The sequence below is a fragment of the Schistocerca piceifrons genome, chromosome 10 (genome assembly GCF_021461385.2).
Source record: "Schistocerca piceifrons isolate TAMUIC-IGC-003096 chromosome 10, iqSchPice1.1, whole genome shotgun sequence".
NCBI lineage: Eukaryota > Metazoa > Arthropoda > Insecta > Orthoptera > Acrididae > Schistocerca > Schistocerca piceifrons.
In genome coordinates this window covers 2,410,131-2,433,443 of record NC_060147.1, presented here as the reverse complement: position 1 = coordinate 2,433,443, position 23,313 = coordinate 2,410,131, and the positions used below count along the sequence as shown (strand labels likewise).

At 38.6% G+C, this 23,313-nt stretch overlaps 1 protein-coding gene across 3 annotated transcripts in view; it reads left to right on the top strand.

Annotated features, from left to right (window-relative positions):
- Positions 1 to 7,959: 7,959 nt before the first annotated feature.
- The window catches only part of LOC124719065 (F-box/LRR-repeat protein 7-like), a 153,633-nt gene continuing 138,279 nt past the window's right edge, over positions 7,960 to 23,313 (top strand). For all 3 annotated transcript variants that reach the window (XM_047244746.1, XM_047244747.1, XM_047244745.1), the window contains exons 1-2: positions 7,960 to 8,316; positions 22,453 to 22,765. In XM_047244746.1, coding sequence (XP_047100702.1) covers positions 22,545 to 22,765 — 221 coding nt within the window. In that variant the 5' untranslated portion in view covers positions 7,960 to 8,316; positions 22,453 to 22,544. The remainder of the gene's footprint in view (positions 8,317 to 22,452; positions 22,766 to 23,313) is intronic.

Sequence of the window (23,313 nt, the reverse complement as noted above, 5' to 3'; positions counted from 1 at the left end):
TGTTTTTATCAGTCCGTCATTCTTTCTTAATATATGCCCAATCCAATTTCTTTTTCTTCTCTTTATTACATCTAGTAACTGCCTTTTCTCTCCCACTCTTCTCAGTACCTCTTCATTTTTTACTCTGTCCATCCAACTTATTCCTTCCATCTTCCGCCATGTCCAGATCTCAAAAGCCTCCAGCCTTTCTCTGTCTTTTTTCCTCATAGTCCATGTTTCAGCGCCATATAGAAGAACACTCCATACAAGACATTTTATGAGTCTCTTTCTGAGTTCTCTGTCCATACCGCTGCAGAATATTCTCCTTTTCTTATAAAACGCCTCTTTTGCCATTGCTATCCTTGTTTTAATTTCTGTGGTGCACTTTCAGTCGGTGTCTATCCTGCTTCCAAGATACTTAAAATTTTGCACCTGTTCTAGTGTTTCTCCATTCAGCACAATTTTTATTTCCTTATTTCCTCCTATTGCCAATACCTTTGTTTTATTTGTGTTAATTTTCATTCCATATTTTTTTCCGTTAGTTGCAATGGTGTCCACCAAATCCTGTAATTCTTTTTCCCCTGTGGCTAGAAGGACCATGTCATCAGCAAATCTCAAGCACCCTACTCTTCTTCCTCCAATTTCTACTCCTTTGTCATCTAATGGGCATTGGTCAATCATATTTTCCAAGTACAGGTTGAAAAGAGTAGGTGATAAACAGCATCCTTGTCTTACTCCTTTCCCTAGTCTGATCCAGTTTGTACTTCCTCCTCTCACTTTAACTGAAACTTTCTGATTAAGGTACAATGAGTTTATAAGTCTTCTGGTTTTCCAGTCCACTCTCTTTTCCCTCATAATAGTCGCCAGCTTGTCCCAAACCACATTGTCAAATGCCTTTTCTAAATCGATGAAGCACATATATAGGTCTCTTCCTTTTTCAATAAACCTTTCTCCCAAGATTCGTAGGAGCCCTATTGCATCTCTGGTGCCCGTATTCCGTCTAAAGCCAAACTGCTCCTCGCCGAGATTCTCCTCTATTACTTTTTCAAGTCTTTTATTAATTATTCTTAACATCACTTTGGCTGCATGTGAAATGAGGCTGATTGTCCTGTGCTCGCTGCATTTCTTGGTTCCTTGTTTTTTCGGCAATGGAATCATTACTGTTGTCAAAAAGTCCTCAGGCCATTCACCACTGTCATATATTTTATTACATAACCTCAATATTTCTCTTATTCCATTGTGGTTCAAGCATTTTAGTATTTCTCTGGGTATTGTATCTGTACCTACTGCTTTGCCATTTTTCATTGCAGCAATGGCAGACTTTACTTCTTCCATTATGATGGTCGGTCCTTTCTCTTCATCACTTACACTGTTGTGTGGTTCAAGTTCTAGAGTTTCTGGTTTGCTATTTGTGTCATATAGCTCTTTTAAATATTCTTCCCATCTCTGGAGGACATCGTCACGATCTTTATACACTACCTCTTCGTCTTTACTCAAAATTTCCATAGTAGCACTTCCTGCTCTGTTTTGTTCCCATGTCATAGTCTTTACTCTGTTGTATAGTAAGTCGTATCTTCCTTTCCTGTCCAGTTCTTCAATTTCATGGCATTCCTCTTTTAGCCATTTTTTCCTAGCCTGCTCTGTTTCTCTTCGCAGTTCGTTATTTAACCTTCGGTATATCTTTCTTGCATCTTCAGTGTTCTTGTTTTTCAATTTTCTTCTCTCCTCCATCTTGGAAATCATTTCTTGTGTGACCCATGGTTTTTTTGACCTTTTCCCTTTTACATATCCTATATTTTGCTGTCCTGCTTTAATGATTCCTTCTTTCAGCATATTCCAGTACTCATTGGCATTATCAGGTGCTTCTTTGTCTCGTAATGTGATTAGAAAGTCCCGAGACAGCATTTCTGTAATTTGTTCTTTGTTGGACCTTATCTTCTCTAGATCCCATTTCTTCACCATTGTCGCCTTTTTCAGTTTTTTCATTCTTATTTCTATTTCTGCCATAAGTAAGTTGTGGTCACTATTAATATCTGCACCTGGTAATGTGTGCACCTTCTTGATTCCATTCCTGTATCTTTCTTCTACCAGTATAAAATCGATTTGGTTTCTATATTTATCCCCTGGTGATTTCCAAGTGTAGAGCCTCCTCTTATGGTTCTTGAACCATGTGTTTGCCACTATCAGCTGCCTTTCCCTGCAGAAGTCAATTAACCATTCACCTCTGTCATTTCTCTTTCCAATACCATGACTGCCTACTATGTTTCCCTCTTTCCCTTCTCCCACAATGGCGTTCCAGTCTCCCATTACTATTTTGCAGCATTTTTTATTTTCGTCCATTATTCTCTCTATTACATTGTATGTTTCCTCTACAATTTGGTCATCATGTTCTGAAGTTGGCATATACACCTGAACAATCAGTAAATCTTTTTGTGCTCCTTTCAGCCTTACACCAATAACCCGGTCATTTGCATAGTCTACATATTCCACACATTTAGCCAATTCCTTTGTCATAATCATTCCTACTCCATTAATTCCTTTTACTTCTCCTCCTGAGTAGTAGAATACATATTCATCTGACTGCAACTCTCCATGTCCATTCCATCTTACTTCAGCAACTCCTACGAGGTCCATATGATTCTTTTCCATCTCTCTTTTAAGGTTTTCAAGTTTTCCTGCTTGTAGCAGAGTTCTGACATTCCAGGTACCAATTCTCGTTTTGATTTTTTGCCTCCTTTCAAGTTGTCCCCCCCGGAGATCCGAATGGGGGACTATTTTACCTCCGGACACTGATTTAACATGAGAGGAAGCCATTTTTTGTGCATAAAATGGAGACTGCATTATGCAGGGAAGATAATCTGCGGTGGTATTCCGTTGCCTTCCGCAGTTCTGGAGGCCGCCCCTAACATGGGATACAGACGCCTTTTGCAGCCGCCCGCTCCGGGTCAGACGCTGCATGAGAAGTATAGGTTGGAAGATGAAAGACCCCTAGCCCTCGAAACCTAATAGCGTCAGGATCGGAAAAGAACAAGAGCTGGCCTAGGGTGGCCACATAGGAAAGATAAGAGTGAGGAGCCTGGCATAAGTAAGTGGAAGCAATGCAATACACAAAACAGGGCAGTGCAAGACTTGGCAAGTCCGTAACTGTCATTGGTTGAAGCAACTAAAATTAAATTTCTGAGGTATGCTGGAACTGTGTTATTGGTATATTCCCCAGCATGATTTAAAATCTTTGCATTTAAATGGCACTGACAATGTGTAAGATATTTTGCAACCGAGAATAGATACTTAAAAATTTATGTGGGAATATATTTCAAGAAACCCTTTCAAACCAAACCTGACAATTATATTGACACACCAGTAAACCCACCTGAATGGCACACTGGGTTACACAAGCATTAGCTGTAGGTGTAGAATAGGTAATTTACACAGAAAACTTTTCATACAAATTTTATTGTAAAGCACACTGAAGTTAAGGGAAAGATGCAATGCCTAGATGAGATAAGCATGGACACACAATAACTCATTTTGCTCAGATATATGGAAAATTAACTGTAGTATTATATGATGTATAACATATAACACATCTGAGGTGCAAATTTGTGGAGAGGAGAGATTGCATTGAACCTGTTGTGTATGGTGCATATTTTGTTGCAGTGCTGGGATGATGTCATCCAGATTTCAAAATTAGGGGTCTTGTAATGAAACTCTCATCAGTTTTAATATTTAAAAATAAACACGCCTGAAAAAGGAAGCTGAATAGGACTTTAAATTAAATTGCAAAAATTTTCTTGTTTTGCACATTCACTGCAGCTGACACTTAAAAGCTCGTGGCTAGTAGCTCTTATTGACCTTTGTGTCAGCCACAGTGAACATGTTGAAGATTTTAAAGTGACAAAGTAGTTGTTGACATTCTGGTATTAATGGATGGCAGCAGTTAACACAGCAATGAAATAATGTGAATGACTTAAACCAGGAATTAAAGAAGTCTACATAGCTTTGAACACAGTCATTTCACACTTCTTAGTCACTGCATATTTGTGTGCTATAACTATTACAGCAACCTTTCATTTTCTCATCTTTGATCTGGGGCACATGTCACATCTTACTTATTTTCCTATAGCAACTCTAGGTTTACTAGATCCACATTTCAGAATTCATAGGCAGTATCATAGTACACTACTATCTCAGGCTTGATTGTTGCGATGCTCAATGAAACAGCATTATGCCTTGAAGACACTAAACTAACAGCCTTCTTAAGTTTTTGAATGAAGGATATAAGTAAGTAATATATCCAAAAACAATTAAGTTTTACATTTTGCTGTAAGAAACTCGTTTGGAATCTTTCCTTTTATTATTATTATTTTGTACATGTGTGACCTTTTTGTGTCCTCTTCCCAGTTTGACAAGTACATCTGATTTACTTAATGAGGATATTTATGGTTACAAAGAAAAAAGAAAAAACATGTGGTTACAATGCAACCTGCGAACAAAGATCATCCTCCAAAACTTTACGAGCCTAGGAAGTAAGCACAATAATTTGGACATAATAGCATGTTTTAATAAACCAGATGTTTCAGTTATTACTGAGCACTGGTATACCAAAAAAGAACCTTATTATGCACCAATTAACAAAAAATTTCTGCTCGTCTTTCAGTAGGGATATCAAACCTTATGGTGATGTTGTAAAAAGTGCCAATAGTTGGTGCTCAATTCCTTATGTGTCGAAGGTGTTACTGAACTTTCTGCGATAAGCTATAGATGGGAAAGCTAATCTCTCTCAATTGCTTGTAGAGAGAGATAGTAAATACTCTGGGAAAACGGCTGGGTAATAGTGCTGATAATTGTTCACAGTTTAATAAAACCTTATCTAACACAAATCAGTTTTCACTCTTAAGAATGGTGAGTGGCACACACAGATCTAACATTACTGATACGTAACACAGGGTACCCAGGACTTAGTACTGGGATACTTTCTTTTGTCAATTTATGTAAATGACAAAATAATGCTCCGCAAATTCAAGGATAGTTCTGTATGCTGATGCTACATCCATTGCATGCAAGTGTAAAGGCCATGAGCAACTACAAAAACTATGAAACTGTATTACAAATGAAATAATTCAGTATTTCTATGAAAGTCATCTCATTGTCAGCACAAGATAGCAGTAGTAATGGATTTTCACCCCACAAGACAGATTTTGAAATTCAGTTGTGCACTGGAACTGATATTGTCATCAAAGAAAACTACTGCTTGGTTACAGTTAAACTTTCTATATTTAACATGTTATAACATGGAAACTAATTACTGTACAAGAACACAACTTGGTAGCATTAATGTCAAGGACATGAGGAAGAGAAATAATGCAGAATCAATTCAATTGAAACACTTTTAATGTTTCCAGAATGAGAAACATCCCCAAGGCTGTGGCTAAGCCATGTTTCCGCTAATCCTTTCTTTCAGGAGTGCTAGTTCTGCTAGGTTCACAGGAGAGCTTCTGTAAAGTTTGGAAGGTAGGAGACGAGATACTGGCAGAAGTAAAGCTGTGAGTACCGAGTGTGAGTCGTGCTTCGGTAGCTCAGATGGTAGAGCACTTGCTCGCGAAAGGCAAAGGTCCCGAGTTCGAGTCTCGGTCGAGCACACAGTTTTAATCTGCCAGGAAGTTTCACTTTTAATGTGCTGCTACAGTACACCACACCAGTACCATTACTGGTGACGGTGATGGAGGCTGCTATGAAAAGCTTGCGATTTTATTCAAATCTGATGTGGCAAGTTAACAAAACTTTTTATCCATGTGAGTAAAATTATTGTGTAAAATTGATAGCGCAGTGAGTCTTTTCAGGGCCCTTCGGAGTCTTTCACATACATGTCAACATATTTACTCCCTAATAGTATTTGTTGTTCATAATAGGGGTAATTTTACTCTGTTCAGTGAAATGAACTTGCAAAATACTGGAAGTAAAAACAATGTCCATGTAGACTATACATCCCTGCCTATGATTCAGAATGGAATATCACATTCTGATCGAAAGTCTTTAACAGGTTGCTGCTAGACATCAGGCAGAAAACTGAAAATCCTCAGGTAATAAAAAAATACAAAGTAAAAAAAAAATATTTCATTAGCTTCTCCTTCCATAATTATAATTAAACATAATGTTTCGACTCACGAATGCAATTGCTAGTTAATGTTAACACTAAGGTTCAAATTAACAGGATTTTAATGTAACCATTATATGTACAGCTGACAGTACTCATTGTAAAATTATGAAATGACTTATACAAAGTATGAGAGAAAAACAGCACTTAAAAAAAAAAAACACACACACAACCTTTCTAGCTTTCAGGATTGTTACTTCCTTCCTCTGGGAAGATGAATATAGTTTGTGACTGGAAATGAGGGGAAGATCACTTACACCATCCGTATAGAACAATTATGTGACACATTAATGAGTACTGCTCCAATGTTTGAGATCCAGGTCAGATTTAAGCAACACAATGAAGCAACTCAGAGTCTGGATGCTATATAGGTTACCAGTAGTTTCAAAATATGTGCGAGTATAATGAAGATGCTTGGCAAACACATGTGAGAATCCTTGGAGGGAAAATAATGTTCTTTTTGTACAACACTATTGAGAAAATTTAGAAGGCATGAGAAATCTAGGCTTGGATGGTAGATAGCCTTTCTTCCCTCTCTCTGTTTGCGAGTGGAACACGAAAGAAAATGATTTGTAGTGGTACAAGGTACCCTCCACCAGGTACCATTTGGTTGCTTGTGTAGTATGTATGTACATCAAAATACGGAAGAAAATTGTGACTGCCTACTACATTAAGAAGTAATAGTTGAACTAACCTAAGCTTTGTAATTTACTTCAAATGTTTTGTCCCACTGATACACTCTGACAATCAGTGACTTGCATCTATAGCAGTATTACAATTTGGAGATGTCAGTAGGCTTACTGCTTAGATCTATTAATATTCTCTCATTGAGCTCTTTTTATCTTAAGATCACATAAACTGGATTTTTGAGAAACTACATACAGGGAGATGTGATTGGCATATAGCTGTTTGTTTACAGAAAAACGCCCCCCTTTCCCTAGAAACCTTGGCTGGAGTAATAACTATTTGTAGCATAGTCTGAGGTCTACATTAGGTTGAAAAGCGATAATTTTTTCGACAGTTGTGGAACACAGCGAATGAGAAATAACGGTTATGATAACAGACAGACGTGTGGCTTTGCCTAATATTTGTTTGCGGCGTATTTAAATGCACTTTCCCACATTTAATGCATTTCTCATAATTAAAAAAAAAAAAAAATAAAACTACTGGGTTATCCCCAAAAAACATATATTAGAAAATGAACAATCATCCGACGTGTTTTGATGCATATTTCTTACAGATATCGTGCACAAACTGGAAAAATGCAATGGGCGTTCCACTACGTATCCTTTACCATATTTGATTTGTTTTTCCGCATTTGCTACTGATGGTATGGGTTCAAAGACAAATTCGTGCTGCAAACGTCTCAGTGGTAGTTAGCCTACATTGGTAAGCTCAAAGCTGCAGTTAATGCGTTAAAAACATTTATACACATTGTCCTCAATGCGTAATGTGTGTTATGCTATAAATCACTCTGCCTTTCGACCAATAATTTGTTATCAGTTGGCTTCAATCAATCACGTAAGACTCTAATGTGTAACTTTGACTACGCTGCGGATTATTATGTCACCATAATCCAGATTATTCGCATTCAAACCTTCTTTCTACATTTAATTCTGTTAATGGAAGCTTCATTAAAACAATGTGGATTGATATGACGTTCCAAAACCATAGCTGATGGCAAGTCTGTATAAATGCTGTGGCCAACGTGTGACGTCACTTACGTCAACAGAGTTGTTTACAGGTCTAGTCACCAGGCAGCGCTGTCACGCTTTCAGCCTTACTGATGACGTCATGAAGCGATTCCTCGGGGCCCGCGAGACGCACGTGTGAGAAGCAGGTGGCCGGATCTTTGGTCTGGACCGGAACTGCCACGGATGCCTGCCTCCGTGTTTCGAATCATGTTACAAACGTCGATCATCAGTAGTTGCCGGAAAACAAGGCAACTTTTTTTTTTTAAAAAAATAGAAATGCTGCTTGAAACAAGTAACAAACTTCAATGTCGACGCTGTGTATTTAGTTTGTCGCCATCGTGCCTGTTTGCCCTCGATGTTCAATTTCGTTTCCTTAAAGGGTCCCGGCAGTCGGCTCACGGAGTGATGTGTGGGGATTTATAGACTGCAAGGCGGTTGTGTGCACTGTGCAGTTTTTTTTGCAGTCGTCACGTGCGAATTGCGTAGTGTGTAAGTGCATTGCTTATTACGATTACATGTTTTAATTCAGTTTCGTCTTCGAATTCGTGTACTGTCAGATCTTACTACATTAATGTGTCAATACATTGTATACAGCTCTTAAGACAAGGCCTATGACAAAAACTTTGTTCGTAGAAGTTATTAAAAGGAGGAGGAAACGCAGTTTAGTTTCGGCCTTTTGGTGCACAATTTTGTGAGCAGTTGTGCTGTTCCGTGACGAACATTTAAATTTGACATATGTCATGATGTGTGATATCTTCGAGCAAGGACTGCCAAAGTGTGAAGAGTGCTGCTGCGACGTTTAGCAGTGGGATGATATAATTAGTTGCAGTAAATGAAGCTTGATATTTCTGTTTGGAAAGAGTATAGATAAATATGTAATAACTTACACTCAATGGCGGACGACAATAAATCACACAGAGTGTAAAACAAATGATAAACGGAAATTAACATAAACCAAAAGAAAAACAGTGCTGCCGCCTTTAAACAACATTAACATTGTACCACTGACATCCTTCTTATCGGTGTTAGGTCAGTGTAGCAGGGGATACAACCCGTCGGCTTTGGACAATGACGTCACAAGTCGCCAGATAGCAGTTTACCATTTTCGCTTTTGCTGTTATGTTTGTTTCGTTTTTTTTACTGATTGCTTAATAAAGTGGATCTGTTTATTCTATCTCGTGAGATTTGTTTTTTAAAAAGCCAAAAAACACTTATCAGCCACTGAAGGGAGCTACAACACTAAGAAGAATCGCTTCTCGATTGGCGACTTGTGACGTCAATGTCCAAAGCCGACCGTTTGTATCCCCTGCTACACTAGTCCCTCGGTGTTACAAAAACTAAATTACAAGCTTTAAATAAGTCCTAACAAGACTACATTTTTCATGTTTTGTTTTACCTACTGGCTTTGTTGTAACAACAGCTTGTTGCTCATTTGTGCTAATGTGGTTTAACAGAACTTTCTCAGCAGAGACATCATAAATAAAATTTTGATATCTATGTGCTTTATTTTATGATGGAACTGTGGGTACTTGCAATGCCTTATCACTGGCATATTGTCTTCATAAACTACAACAGCTTTTTGACTGGCAGAAAGACTACAATACAAATTACTGAGCCAACAGGTTTCACTAGTTGGCATGCTTAAGGCTATAGATTTTGATCCATTAATGACAGAATGTGTGTGTTATTTCTTAAATACCCAAAGCTTTAAAAGATAACCACTTGGGGACTTTCTATATACACTGTCACAAGTCCAATTAGTCAACACAACCTAATAACAGATTTATGCTTGGCATGTAACAGACTGTTTTAGGGTTCCCGCAATATAATGCAACACACATTTTAGAGCATTCCATAAATCATCACTTGCATGTGATCGGTACCTGCTTAGAATACTTATTGCTACTCAAAAATTTGGCCAGGAAAATAATGTGGCATACATCATGACTCTATTAATTTTATGCACCTTTTCTCAATGTCTCCATTTTCAGACTTTTTGCTTCTTGACACACACTGAAGTACTATATGAAAAAAAATACTGTATAAATATTCAGTCAGCTCTTGATAAGTTTTTGAAGTGGTGCAAAGTTGGTAACTTGCTTTAAATGTTCAGAAGTGTAAAACTGTGCACTTCAGAAAACGAAAAAATGTAGTAGCTTAGGACTGTAGTATCAATGAGTCACTATTTGTATCACCCAACTCCTGCAAATACCTGCGTGACACCCTTTGTAGAGATCTGAAATGGAATGATCACAAAGGCTCTGTTATGGATAAAACAGGTGGCAGACATTAGTTCATTGGTAGAAAACTGGGGAAGTGCGATCAGTGTAGAAAGGAGATAGCTTACGAATCGCATGTGCAATGAGTTCTAGAACATTGCTTAAGTGTGTGGGGCCCATACCAGAGAGGGATAACAGGGGATATTGAATGTATACAGAGAAGGGCAGTACGAATGGTCACTGGTTTGTTTGATCTGTGGGAGAGACTTGCAGAGATACTGAAGAAACTGAACTGGCAGACTCTTGAAGATAGGCATAAACTATCCCAAGAAAGTCTGCTAACAGAGTAAAAAAGAAAAGTCTTTGTAGCATATTCCTAGAGTCACCATTCAATACCCTATGCAACTTTCCTTCTCCTAATATTGTTACATTCCATCCAGTATTTTCCATTGTTTGATTATTGCACACATAGAGCCATTCTTCCTGTACTCCTTATTTGAATGGAATGGGAAGAAATCCTAAACTGGTAGAGTGGGAAGTACCCTTTGCCATGCACCTGTTGGTTGTTTGTCTATACTACATCTATACTCCACAAAGATGTAGATTGATCAAAATTTTCCTCCATGGTAGTTGAAACAGAATTACATTCAAATATATCAGAAATTTTCACTAATTTTTCAAGGTAGGTACTTTGGCAAGTAGTAATAGTACTGTCTCTTAAACTTTGAACAATATTAATTTCCAAATACTTTCTAATCAGACCTAAATCCCTGATTTTAAAATTATCACTTAATAAAATCTTTAAATGATCAGTTTCACCCTGAGAAGTTGAAGCTATCTGCAGATCATCAATGTAAACAAGTCTCTTATGGCTATTTTGTGTCTTTATGTACAAGAAATACTTATCATTTCTTACAAATCTAAGCCCATTATTACTGTGTGGATTTTAACATACCAATTTTTGAGTGGGTCCTTTAAACCATACAGAGCCTTTTTAAGATCACAAACTTTACCATTCATTGTATTCAAACTTTCAGTAGATAATTTAACATAAGTCTCCAACTGTCTTCTCAGTAGAGAAAAGCACTGCAAACATCCAGTTGATAGACGGTAAAGTTATTCTCATTACAGAAACTCAGAGAAAGGCTCACTGATGTTAATCTTGCAAAGTGACTGTGTATTTCCGAATAAGTTCGTCTCTGTTAGAAACCTTTTGCTACAAGACGAGCTTTATAAGAAACATCATTGTTTCTTATCTCTTTCTCACGTAAAAACTTGCTTAGTGTCAATAACATTACAATAATTTAGTGTATTACAATAATTTAGCTGACATATATATAATCCCTTCGGTTATTTTCTTCCAGGGCTCGCAGCACTCTTGCTGTGGCATCTTTCCGATTTTCAGCGTCACTACAAGACGTCACTTTAGCGTAGGTGCTGGGGTGATCATCATTCAGTGCAGTCAATGAATGGGCCTAACTCATAATCCTCTAAGTAATTAGGGCATTTAATATTCCTTCTGGGTCTCAGATTTTATGTCCTCTCATCCTCAAAAGAAATTTCTGATTTCTCTGTCTTTTTTGATTTATTGTTCATTTCTAAGCTAACCTCTGTTTTCTTCCACTACTTCAATTCTCATTTCTCCTCTCTGTCCCCCCAATTATGAAATTTTATACTGCTGGTGGCAATGAAACTAAAACTCGATGCATCTCAGTTTCCTTTTTGTAAAAATTCTGTACCCCTTCATGTGATCACGAACCAGAAATAACGTATTAATGTTTTTGTGATCTGGTTTTAATCTCTCTTCTTTGGGTATAAGGATACACACACAAACCACAAATATTTTCAGTTAAGGGTAATTATCTGCCATAAAAGGTTTCGAAAGGAGTTTTGCCCCGTTAGGACTCGGACGAGTTCTGTTTGATACATAAGCCGCCATGTTAACTGCTTCAGTCTGGAAATGTTTGGACAGTTCTGAAATCGTTGAATCCGCAGTTTCAACTGAGGTGCACATTTCCCTTCCACCTCTTCTATTTTGCTGTGGTGTGTACACGGTGCTTTTTTGATGGGTTACCAATTTACACCGAAAAAGTGCCGAAATCAGTATTCGTAAACTCCGTAGAACCCCTAATTTTCAGACCAGTTTCTCTCTCAGCTTTTTCAACAAAATTCCTGATCAAACAATGGACAATCCAGGATAGAATAATGTCAATATTATCAAAACAATAGATTACTATTCACCATACGGGGGAGATGTCGAGCCACAGGAAGGCACGAGAAATGACTGCTAGACGAGAAAAGACTGCTAGACGAGAAAAGACTGCTAGACGAGAAAAGACTGCTAGACGAGTAGGCTTTCAGCCAAAGGCCTTCACCTGAAGTAGAACACGCAAACACGACACGCACACACTCGACCACCGTCTCCGGCTACCGAGGCTAGACTGCGAGCGACAGTGCATAATGGGAGAAGCAGTCTGGGTGGTGGGAGTAAGGAGGAGGTTGAGGTGGGGAGGCGGAGGGTTAGCAGGGCAGGATTGGGGGGATGCTGGGAGCATACAAGGATGAGTTGGAGAGAGGGTAGGGCAGTTAGTTGCAGCTTAGAGGTTATACAGAGGGTGAGGGGATGCAGAGCTGTGTAGTGCTGGAGTGGGAATGGGAAAGGGGATAGCTGGGTGAAGGACAGTGACTAAGGAAGGTTTGAGGCCAAGAGGGTTACAGGAATGTAGGATACATTGTAGGGAGAGTTCTACCTGTGCAATTCAGAAAAGCTGGTGTTTGTAGAAGGGATCCTGATTGCACACACTGTGAAGCAGTGACTGAAACGAAGAGTGTTATGTCGGGCAGCACACTCGGCAACTGAGCGACCCTACTGTTTCTCGGCCACAATTTGGTCGATAGCCATCTGTACAGAAAGGTGGCTTGTCAGTTGTTATGCTGACATAGAATGCGGCACAGTGGTTGGAGCTTAGCCTGTGGATCACGTGGCTGGTTTTTTACAGGTAGCCCTGCCTTTGATGGAGTAGCTGAGGCTTGTGACTGGACTGGAGCAGACAGTGGGAGGATATATGAGACAGCTTTTGCATCTGGGTCTGTTGCTGGGGTCATTCCATGTGAAATCAACACATTTTTAACATGAATCTTAACTAACCATCTCATATTTTGATGAAAGTTGGTGTAAAGCAAGCCTACTTGTAGACGAAGAGAAATGCCCAATTTTATTAATATCTGTTGTTTCATTTTGGAAATATGGCAATTTAAAGTTTTCAAAAATCACCAAAAAACACTATACAGCCATAATTTCAAATCGCTGTAGCAATAGTCCTTATTAAGCTAAAATGTTGGGAGAGGTGTCATTTTTCAGCATTTTGCATGAGTTTATCTTTGATATGCAACACAATATAGGTTAGAGGTAATTTTTTTTATTTTGAATAATAATTTAAATCTTAAATTTCTCAAAAAGTGCATCTACAAAAATTTTCAAGAAATTATGTAGAATGCTTCACATGACTGTTAACTAATTCTCTAAGTATGAAAGTGGGACTGTCATGGGTTCACACCTTTATGAAGTTTCAAAAATTCACATTTCACTAAAAAATGACATTTTTATAAAATTTGTAGATGTGATGAATACATAATTAACCAGTAAATAAATGTACTAAATTTACACTTTTTCATAAATTTATTCATAATATGTTTAAAAGTCTCTAGTGACTATGCTGAGTGATTATTTTATGAGAAGTATTAACAATACGCCTTTAATACAATTGTAATCTGTATCTGTAATATTTAAGATTTGATTACTATATGTAAAAACAAACTGACTGTTGGAATCAAGAACTGGAATTTCTGCCCCAATCAGAAATAGCTAACCGCTATTATTGTAGCTGTCGAGGCCCTGCTGGGCCAGTTCAGGGTCAAGCCATCTGTAACAGTCTGTAGCTTTCATGATTCAGTTGCTTGAAACCTACAAGTCTTCATGCTGATTTAGAGGCAGTTGGATGTGATGTGTTGGTGATTAATGTGTTAATAGAATGAGATTTTCACTCTGCAGCGGAGTGTGCGCCGATATGAAACTTCTGTTAAATTTGGAAGGTAGGAGATGAACTGCTGGCAGAAGTAAAGCTGTGAGGACATGGCGTGAGTCGTGCTCGGGTAGCTCAGTCGGTAGAGCACTTGCCCGCAAAAGGCAAAGGTCCCGAGTTCGAGTCTCGGTCCGGTACACTGTTTATTCTGCCAGGAAGGGGTTGGTTAGTGAACAAAATTATTATCTAAGTCGTTACTCATTATTTCAGTATATTTTTTAGTGTTCTGTGCATAAACATTTATAAATTTTTATTACACAATGGGTAAGGAGGAAAGATATTAGACACTACAATGTTGCAATCCTTTGAAAAACAGAATCATTCAGTTTTTATTTATTTGAGTCAAAATCGTTCTTTAAAAAATAGACAAAATGGACAAGCAGGCCAAATACTTAAATTTGATTTATACAAAGGAAATACAGAAAGAATGTGAGGCACGTAGAGCAAAATAATAATAGTTATGTATGAATAGATTACAAACACTAAATATAATCAAATCAAAAACTAGCGACCTCCGTGGCGTTGTCCCTGGCCCACGTCGGGTCCTCCAGCATGCAGGAAACCTGGCTCTGAGGACAGTTGTACAGGTGCTTGGTAGTCTGTTTCTGCTTCACATTAGCAGAACGTTGATGTGGGCCTCCAAGATAATTCCATTTGGCCATATTATCCTTTGTTCTACCAACACCATTTCTTAGTCTGTGGAGGGACTACCATTGGGCGTTTTTCCCGGGGGGGGGGGGGGGGGCTCCAAAGGTGGTATCTGTGACACAATATCTGTTTTTTCTGGTTGTCCATAGGTTTTTTTTGTAGAATTGAAGGTGATTTACTGTCTTCGACGGAAATTTTTGGAAAGCTCTTCCTAGATTTCAATGTACTTGGGGAGGTCGATTTCCACACAGCAAGTAAACAGCGTTTAGTTCCGCTTTGTTTCTCTCTGTGTTCACGGAAACTTCCCGTCGATGTGTGGTGGCCCTACCCCAGCCAGGATGTAGAGTTTGTAGTCAGGCATTGCTCTCGAGCACCCTGATGTTATTCTACGTGCCTCATTGTTAGCAACATCCCCGGGCCTGCCACAAACAGAACTGTACCAAACAGGGCAGGCATATTTAGCAGCAGAATAATATAAAATTCAGTGAAAACATAAAGGGAATAAGAAATGTGCTTGAATGGATGTGTGGGATGTCCCCTGATATCCCAATGATATCAAAAGTTTGTGATAGTTGTAAGAAGTAGATTGGTTCAGTGGCAAATATTCAAGAAAATAATGATTGTAGAAAAGCTTCGGATGATGATGAAACGAGCTATGTTCCTCCACCTTTAGCTGTTGTGGAGACACTAAATGAGTCTCTTCAGACGTTAGGAGAGCCCCCTGTACATCGTACAAAACTTCAGACAAAGCAGTATTCGAACAAAAACTTAAAAACCGTTGGGTTAACACTTAAAAAGAAGTTATTTGCTAATGCAGAGAATTCCTTAGAAAATGAATGAGAGCCGTTGAAACTGTCTGTAATAGGGAACCTGATACCTGATTTTTGTTCAAGTGGCAGGAAAAAGAAAGTAATGCTACTAACTTGTTTGTCTAAACCTTTGCGCATCAAGAAGATAATGTGTGAATTTGATGCTCCCAGATACGTGGTATGCCAGGCAAAAAGGCTTTTGAAGGAAAGCAGTATATTAGAAAGTTCTGATCAAAAACTAGGAAAGAATTTGTCATAAGAAGTTGTGCAATTATTTTAATGAAAATGGCAAGATAAGCAGAGCAATGCCAGGAAAGGAGACTGCAACTGTGAAGGGAGATGATAGAGGTAGAACAATAGTATCTTAAAGACTTATTTTGTGCAGTTTAAAAGAAGCAAATGGAAAAGTTTCAAAGCTAAATTTCCAGCAGTGAAGACTGGGTTTCCAAATTTGCAGAACTGTGCCCAAAACAGTGCATTATAGCTGGCTGTAGTGGAACACGCTCAGTATGTGTTTGCACTACACATCAAAACATGAAACTAATGATAGCAAATGCTAAGCTCAGTATCTTAACCAATAGAGAATTGGCCTCTTATAAACACTGTTTCGCAAAAGTACTGTGCAACGCAGCATCATTCCACTGCATGATAGGAAATGGTCGCTCTTGCCCAGGAAGTTATATAATAAATAAACAAACCTGAAAAGTGCACTTGTTAATGTGGTCGAATATATCACTTTTCGACAGGGGGTTGCAGTAGACAGATGCAACTTACAAATAATGCAGAAGATCTCATCAGGGTTCATTGAATTACTTTCTGAAAAACTGGCTACACTGATACTCCACAATTTTCTATTGAAGCAACAAAGCTCTTTTCTTAGCGAAATCGAGGAAACTCGAATGAGGACAATTGTGTTGTTCTATGTGACTTCTCTGGGAATTACACTTTTGTGATCCAATATGAGGCCCAGGGTTATCATTGGTCAAGCGATTATGCAACAGTGCACCCCTTTGTAGAATATTACAAAGGAGGGAACAAAACAGCACATGAGTTATGCTCTAGACAGTTTGAAATTGTGACATAATACCATAGCAGTCTGCTGTTCTTGAAAAAATGCTGATTCAGTTTTTAAAAACAAAATTTCAGACTGATATACAGAAGATATACTACTTTTCAGATGGCAATGCAGCCCAGAACAAGAATAAAAAGATTTGTAAACTTATGCTTCCACGAAGAAGATATTGAAATTGAAACAGAATGGCGTTTTTTTACCACTGCTTGTGGGAAAGGACCTTGTGATGGTGTCGTTGGTACTGTTAAGAGATTAGCAATAAAAGCAAGTCTGCAGTGGCTGTATGACAACCAAATTCTTACTTTGCAACAACTTTTTGATTGGGCAGTAAAAAAGTATTACATCTGTACACTTTGAAATTTCAACACACAAAGAGTGCATTAAAACAGTGATTTCTGGAAGAGCACTGTAGTCAATCTGTTTCCTTAAAAGGGACACAGAAGTTATGTGCTTTTGTACTGATTGCGTCAAGTACATCACTAATATTGGGTAAAGAGATTTTCAGAAACAACAGAATATACTATTGAAACTATTACAAAATCACCAGAAAAACTAACTGTGAGAGACATTAATGGATATGTTACTGTTGCCTATGACAAGAAATGGTGGTTAGCTTATATTTTAACAAAAGATGAAGATCTTGTTGAATTTAAAGTTACTTTCCTTCACCCAGCTGGCCTATCACTGTCTTATGCATGTGCTATAAAACCAAATAATCTGTGGTTATCTATAAATGATACTCTTTGCAAGGTAAACCGAGTAACACCAACAGGAAGAATATATCAGATTCCTGGGGATGAAACTGTAAAAACAAAAGAAGCATTTAACAAAAAGTTCAGTCTTGAAACACAGACTATTTAAATCAGGTTTTAGTAGTGACATTTGGAATGTGTGTGTGAACATTAAATATGATACATTAAGAATGAAATAATGTATATGAACACATGACATCATCTACATGTGTATGTAGAGTTGTACAACAAGACAACTCAACACATTTTTGAAAAACCTAAACAGTCAACATAAAAATATTCAATTAACAATGGAGATTGGCAACAGGTCCATAAATTACTTAGGTCTCACCATTGACATCAGTACACACACACACACACATTATTTCAAAATTTATAGAAAAACTACAACTACAGACATAGTAATACCTTCTTGCTCACAACAACCCATAGCTCACAAACATGCAGCTTTCCACTGAGTGGTTCACCATCTCATACCCATCCCTATGTCCAGAGATGATTTTAAAGAAGAGTTAGATACAATAAAATTTATTGCCACAGCCAATGGCTGGCTACATTCCAGTTCTTATTGAGCACATCTTGTACAGGAAACAAAATTGAAAATTATACCCCTCCTCTATGCCCCACCTGCTTTCCCATCCTCTGTCTGCAAGAAACGATGTACATTTCCATATCTAGGTGAGGTATCACAGATTGTAGCCAAAGCACTGAAAGCCTACAAGTATAGGTTTTCCTAATATGTTAAGAACACAACAACACAGTCTATTTTTAATACCAAAGATAAGATCCAGTTATTAGCCAACAGTGGGTATACAAAATCACCTGTTCTGAATGTGACAGATTTTACATAAGTCAGTCAGGCAGAGACATAGCAACTAGGCTGGTTCAACATGAACACAGCTGGAGGTTGCAGACTTCTGCCTCCGCATTTGCTGAGCATGTAATGAGTGAGGGTCACAACTACCAGCCAGTGTCCCGTGTACTTCACTTAGCCAACAAAGGCCATAAACTCAACCTGCTGGAAGCCCTGGAAACCAACAAACATCTAGCTCACAGTCCAGATCTAATCCTAAATGACCAGACACAGCTCAACACTTCCGCTCTCCTGCACTTCATACAATCATCTCTGTTGTTCTTTTCTTCCCACACTATCTGTTCCTACTTTCTGTATTCATTAAGTTCTTTTGTTTTATTGAAGTTGTTTGTGTATTTCATATGGACTAGTTTCAATTTTTAAGGCTTTCTTTTAACTGGTACTCGTGTTACTGTCCATATTTAACACCTCTTGTAGCTGTCCCATCAAATATTGTTTATATTTTACTTGGGTCATTTATTTGATGCAAACTGTTACATAGCCACAGTTCTGAATATAATGTTAATGTTATAATGCAATACCACCACACTCTCAAAGATTGCATTTAATGTATGTTCCCTCAAACTCCTCCATTTTCCTGCGTTTATTTATTTCTGTTTATCTTATTGATGTTACTTTCTTATGTATTCTGTAGCTACACTGATAATTGTTTCTTCTTTTAATTGGTTTGTGTATCACTCTCCATGTTTTGTACCTCCTGATGTAGCCTTGTCAAGTACTAATTTTATTTTATTAGTTTTGTTTATTAATAGAAACTGTTATTAGGCATGCTGTTCCTATTTTGTGTTAAAGTTTTTCCCGTCTACTCCATTTTTATTTATTTACTGTTCAATTTTTTCGTTTTTCATTGTATTAGCACCACGCTGTCAAAGATATTACTTACTGTATGTTTGTGCATCAGTCTAGCCGCGTTACTTCATTTCTGATGTAGTTTGCAAACATTGTAACTTCTTTGGTGACAACACTCAGTAAATGTCTGATGGCCTTGTAAGTCAAAAACCAGTTAACATTATAAAAGTAATACTGTAGAACAAAAGCAAACTGGTGGTTTTCATTCATAGTAATGTGGAGTATTACATACAATTTTTTGAAAATTTTTGAAGATGCTCTTTTAGAGAAATTAAAAATTTAAATTTTAATTTAAATTAAAAAAAATCATCTTGAACCCATATTGTGTTCTATATCAAAGGAAAGCTCATGGAAAATTTTGCAAAATGATACCTCTCCCACGATTTTAGCTTGATTAGGAGAGCTGCTACAGCAATTGGAAATTATGGCAGTTCAGTGTTTTTTGGTGATTTAAGACAACTTTACATTGCTGTATTTTCAAAATGGGTCAACAGATTTTAATAAAATTGACAGAGCACTGAAAGAGCTAAAAAAAATAATCAAACTCTTCACGCAGTATCATATAGACTAAGTCGAAACCAGACCCTGGGAGTAGACAACATTGTATTAGAAGTACCGATAGCCTTGGGAGAGCCAGCCCTGACAAAACTCTACCATCTGGTGAGCGAGATGTATGAGAGAGGCAAAATAGTCTCAGACTTCAAGAAGAATATAATAATTCCAATCCCAAAGAAAGCAGGTATTGACAGATGTGGAAATTACCGAACTATCAGTTTAATAAGCCACGGCTGCAAAATACTAACACGAATTCTTTACAGACGAATGAAAAAATTGGTAGGTGCCGACCTCGGGGAAGATCAGTTTGGATTCTGTAGAAATGTTGGAACACGTGAGGCAGTACTGACCCTATGACTTATCTTGGAAAATAGGTTATGGAAAGGCAAACCTACGTTTCTAGCGTTTGTAGACATAGAGAAAGCTTTTGACAATGTTGATTGGAATACTCTCTTTCAAATTCTGAAGGTGACAGGGGTCAAATACAGGGAGTGAAAGGCTATTTACAATTTGTACAGAAACCATATGACAGTTACACAAGTCAAGGGGCATGAAAGGGAAGCAGTGGTTGGGAAGGGAGTGAGACAGGGTTGTAACCTATCCCAGATGTTATTCAATCTGTATATTGAGCAAGCAGTAAAGGAAATAAAAGAAAAATTCGGAGTAGGAATTAAAATCCATGGAGAAGAAATACAAACGTTTAGTATTGGAGGGCAACATGGAAGGTAAAAATCGTAGAGGGAGACCAAGAGATGAATACACTAAACAGATTCAGAAGGATGTAGGTGGCAGTAAGTACTGGGAGATGAAGAAGCTTGTACAGCCCATGGAGAGCTGCATCAAACCAGTTTCTGGACTGAAGACCACAACAACAACAACAATAGGTTTGCTATCTTTGCGCCAAGTTTCATCAAAATCTGACATGGTGAATAAGATTTGACACTGGGATGTGAGCCATGAGGTCGGAAGCAGGTGTTGAGTAGGGGTGGACAAGGATATCGTATAGATTCGGGATACCACTGTGGGAAGGGTGGGAATGACAGTGGGGAGGATATTTCTCAATTCAGGGTACGACGAGAGGTAGTCAGAACCCTGGCAGAGAATGAGCTTCAATCCTGGGTAATGCTGATTCACAAGAGGAATGCTTCTCTGTGGGTGATCAATGGGACTTCAGTAGGTGGTGGGTGATTGGAGTGATAAGGCACAGGAGATCTCTTTCTGTACACGGTTGGGAGGGTAATTATGGTCTGTGGATGCCTCAGTGAGGCCCATCGTATATTTGGAGAGGGACGGCTCATCACTACAGATGTGACGTTCGTGGAGGCTAGGCTTTATAGAAGGAACATCTCGGTACGTATGGTATGGGTAGCTGCTGTCCAGGTATTGCAGGTAGTTGGTAAAAACTCGCTCTCACCACCGTACGGAATCTAGAACCTAAACAGACGTGAAACACCATCAGGTACCTTTACTCCAAAAGCCTTAGTTCCACAGAAGTATCCATTTGTTCCAACGGACTTACCTATTGCCCCGTTCTCAAATTCAGTCGTGCTGGACTTTTTGACTTTACCTCCTTCACATTGTCCTTACAGTGGAAACATTTCTTCGCCACCAACCCTACCAGTGGGACTCGACCAAAGACCGATGTCGAACTCCCCTATCCGACCCCGACAAACTGCCTGTCCGCACGAATGGCCACTGGCAAACTGTGGCTGCGAATATGCTGCACAAAACAACATTCTTCATTTCAGTGACTGCTTCACAATGTATGTGCCGTACGGATCCTTCCTACCATCAGCTTTTCTGAATTGTGAAGGTGGGAACTCTCCCTGCAGTACATCTTACATTCGCAGAAATGTCCCGACCTTGACCTTAGTTATTCATTGTTTTTCACCCCCCCCCCCCCCTTCCCCCTGTCCTGTGCCTGTTCTTGCTCCAGCACTACAGAGCCTTCTATTCCACAAACACAGACAGTCTTTTTACTTTTCTCCTTTTCCGCTCCCCATCCCTTCTGTCTAACCTCCTATCCGCACCTAGCAGCCCTACCTTACCCCCGTTCTCATTCCTGTATGCACACACGAGCGGCACTTAACCGTCACCCACTCCTACCCTGCTATCCTTCCAGTTACTTGCTCCAGCCTCTTCCTGACCCCCACCACGCAGATTGCTTCTCCCCTCATCTGCTGTCGCTCGTAATCTGGCCACGGCAGCCAGTCGGTGGTCGTGTTTGTGTGTGTGTGCAGTCCCTTTTTTGTGCAACTGGACGTTTCCACTGCATGGTGGGTAGTAATCTACCCTTTTCACAATATTGTCATTATTACATCCTGGATTTGTACTTTTTTAATTTGTTCATTACATAGTTAAATTTACATTCCTGATCGAGAGCACTATTTTGCCATTGTAATCTGATATTTTAAAGTATTGCAGGTCCTCTGTGCCAATGGAAATTCCATTAATTCCACAAGATTTTACTTTGCTAATGTATTAGTGTTGTTTGTAATGTCAACTGTTGGCTTTTTTTTTTTTTTTTTTTTTTTTAATGAGCATATATGTCTGCCACAGTAATGATGTCAGTGGTCTGTCAGCACTGTATCACACTGTTAATGTGTCCTTAAATGTTTTCACTCGTAAGAAGTGATTATGAGGACAGCTGCCAGGTGATGTTGGCGTGCTGTTGCTATTATTCATTGCTTTAACATAATGGCATTAGGTGAAATCTTCATATTCGTATAAGTATAGGTTTCTGTGGCTTTTTTTTTTTTTTCCAGTGCTTGCCATCATATCTGACAGGCGTTCACCTGACAACTCCTCTCCCAGCACATCCAACTCTCTGTGGTTTGAAGGCACACTCGACAGCACAATGGCTTCGAAGTCTGAGTACAGTGGCAGATGCCACGTGGCCGGTGAAGATGTCAAACTGTGTCGTGCAGGCATTGACGACTTGCCTGACGAGATACTGGTAACGATTTTCTCACACGTATCTTTCAGTGACCTACTGGATGTGGTACAGAAAGTGTGCCACCGTTGGAGAAGGCTGTCACAAGAGATGGAGTTGTGGGCTGACAAGGATTACCATGTAGGGTAAGAAACCTACTAATACATAGAATGTGAATTGTTCTCTATCAAAAAATACTGTTAGGTGATACCTTTATTTCTTATATTGTACAGTGACATGGGAAACTTTAGATTTGAACACACTGTTAGTTCACCTTAGATCATTGGAGTATTCTGATTCTGTATTCAAAATGGACTTCATTTTAGTGTCCTGTAAAGGAGCTAAGATCTATTTTGTGTCTGATATATTTATTAGATTGAGTGTTTTGTGTAAATGTGATTTTTCTTTTGTGTGTGTGTGTGTGTGTGTGTGCGTGTGTGTGTGTGTGTGTGGGCGCGCATGTGCGTGCGCATTCATACGCTCTATTAATGAAAATTACTTCAGCATTAGACTTGTACTCTGTGTCACTTGTGCGTATAGTGATGTTTTTACCTTCAAAAGTGGAAACTCCAGGTTGGAATATCAACAGTTTAAGGGAAAGATAGATTTCTACATACTGTAAAGCTGACACATTAAATTACAGACAGGCACAGTTAAGACACTTGCACAACAGCTTTTGACTTTCTGGTCCGAG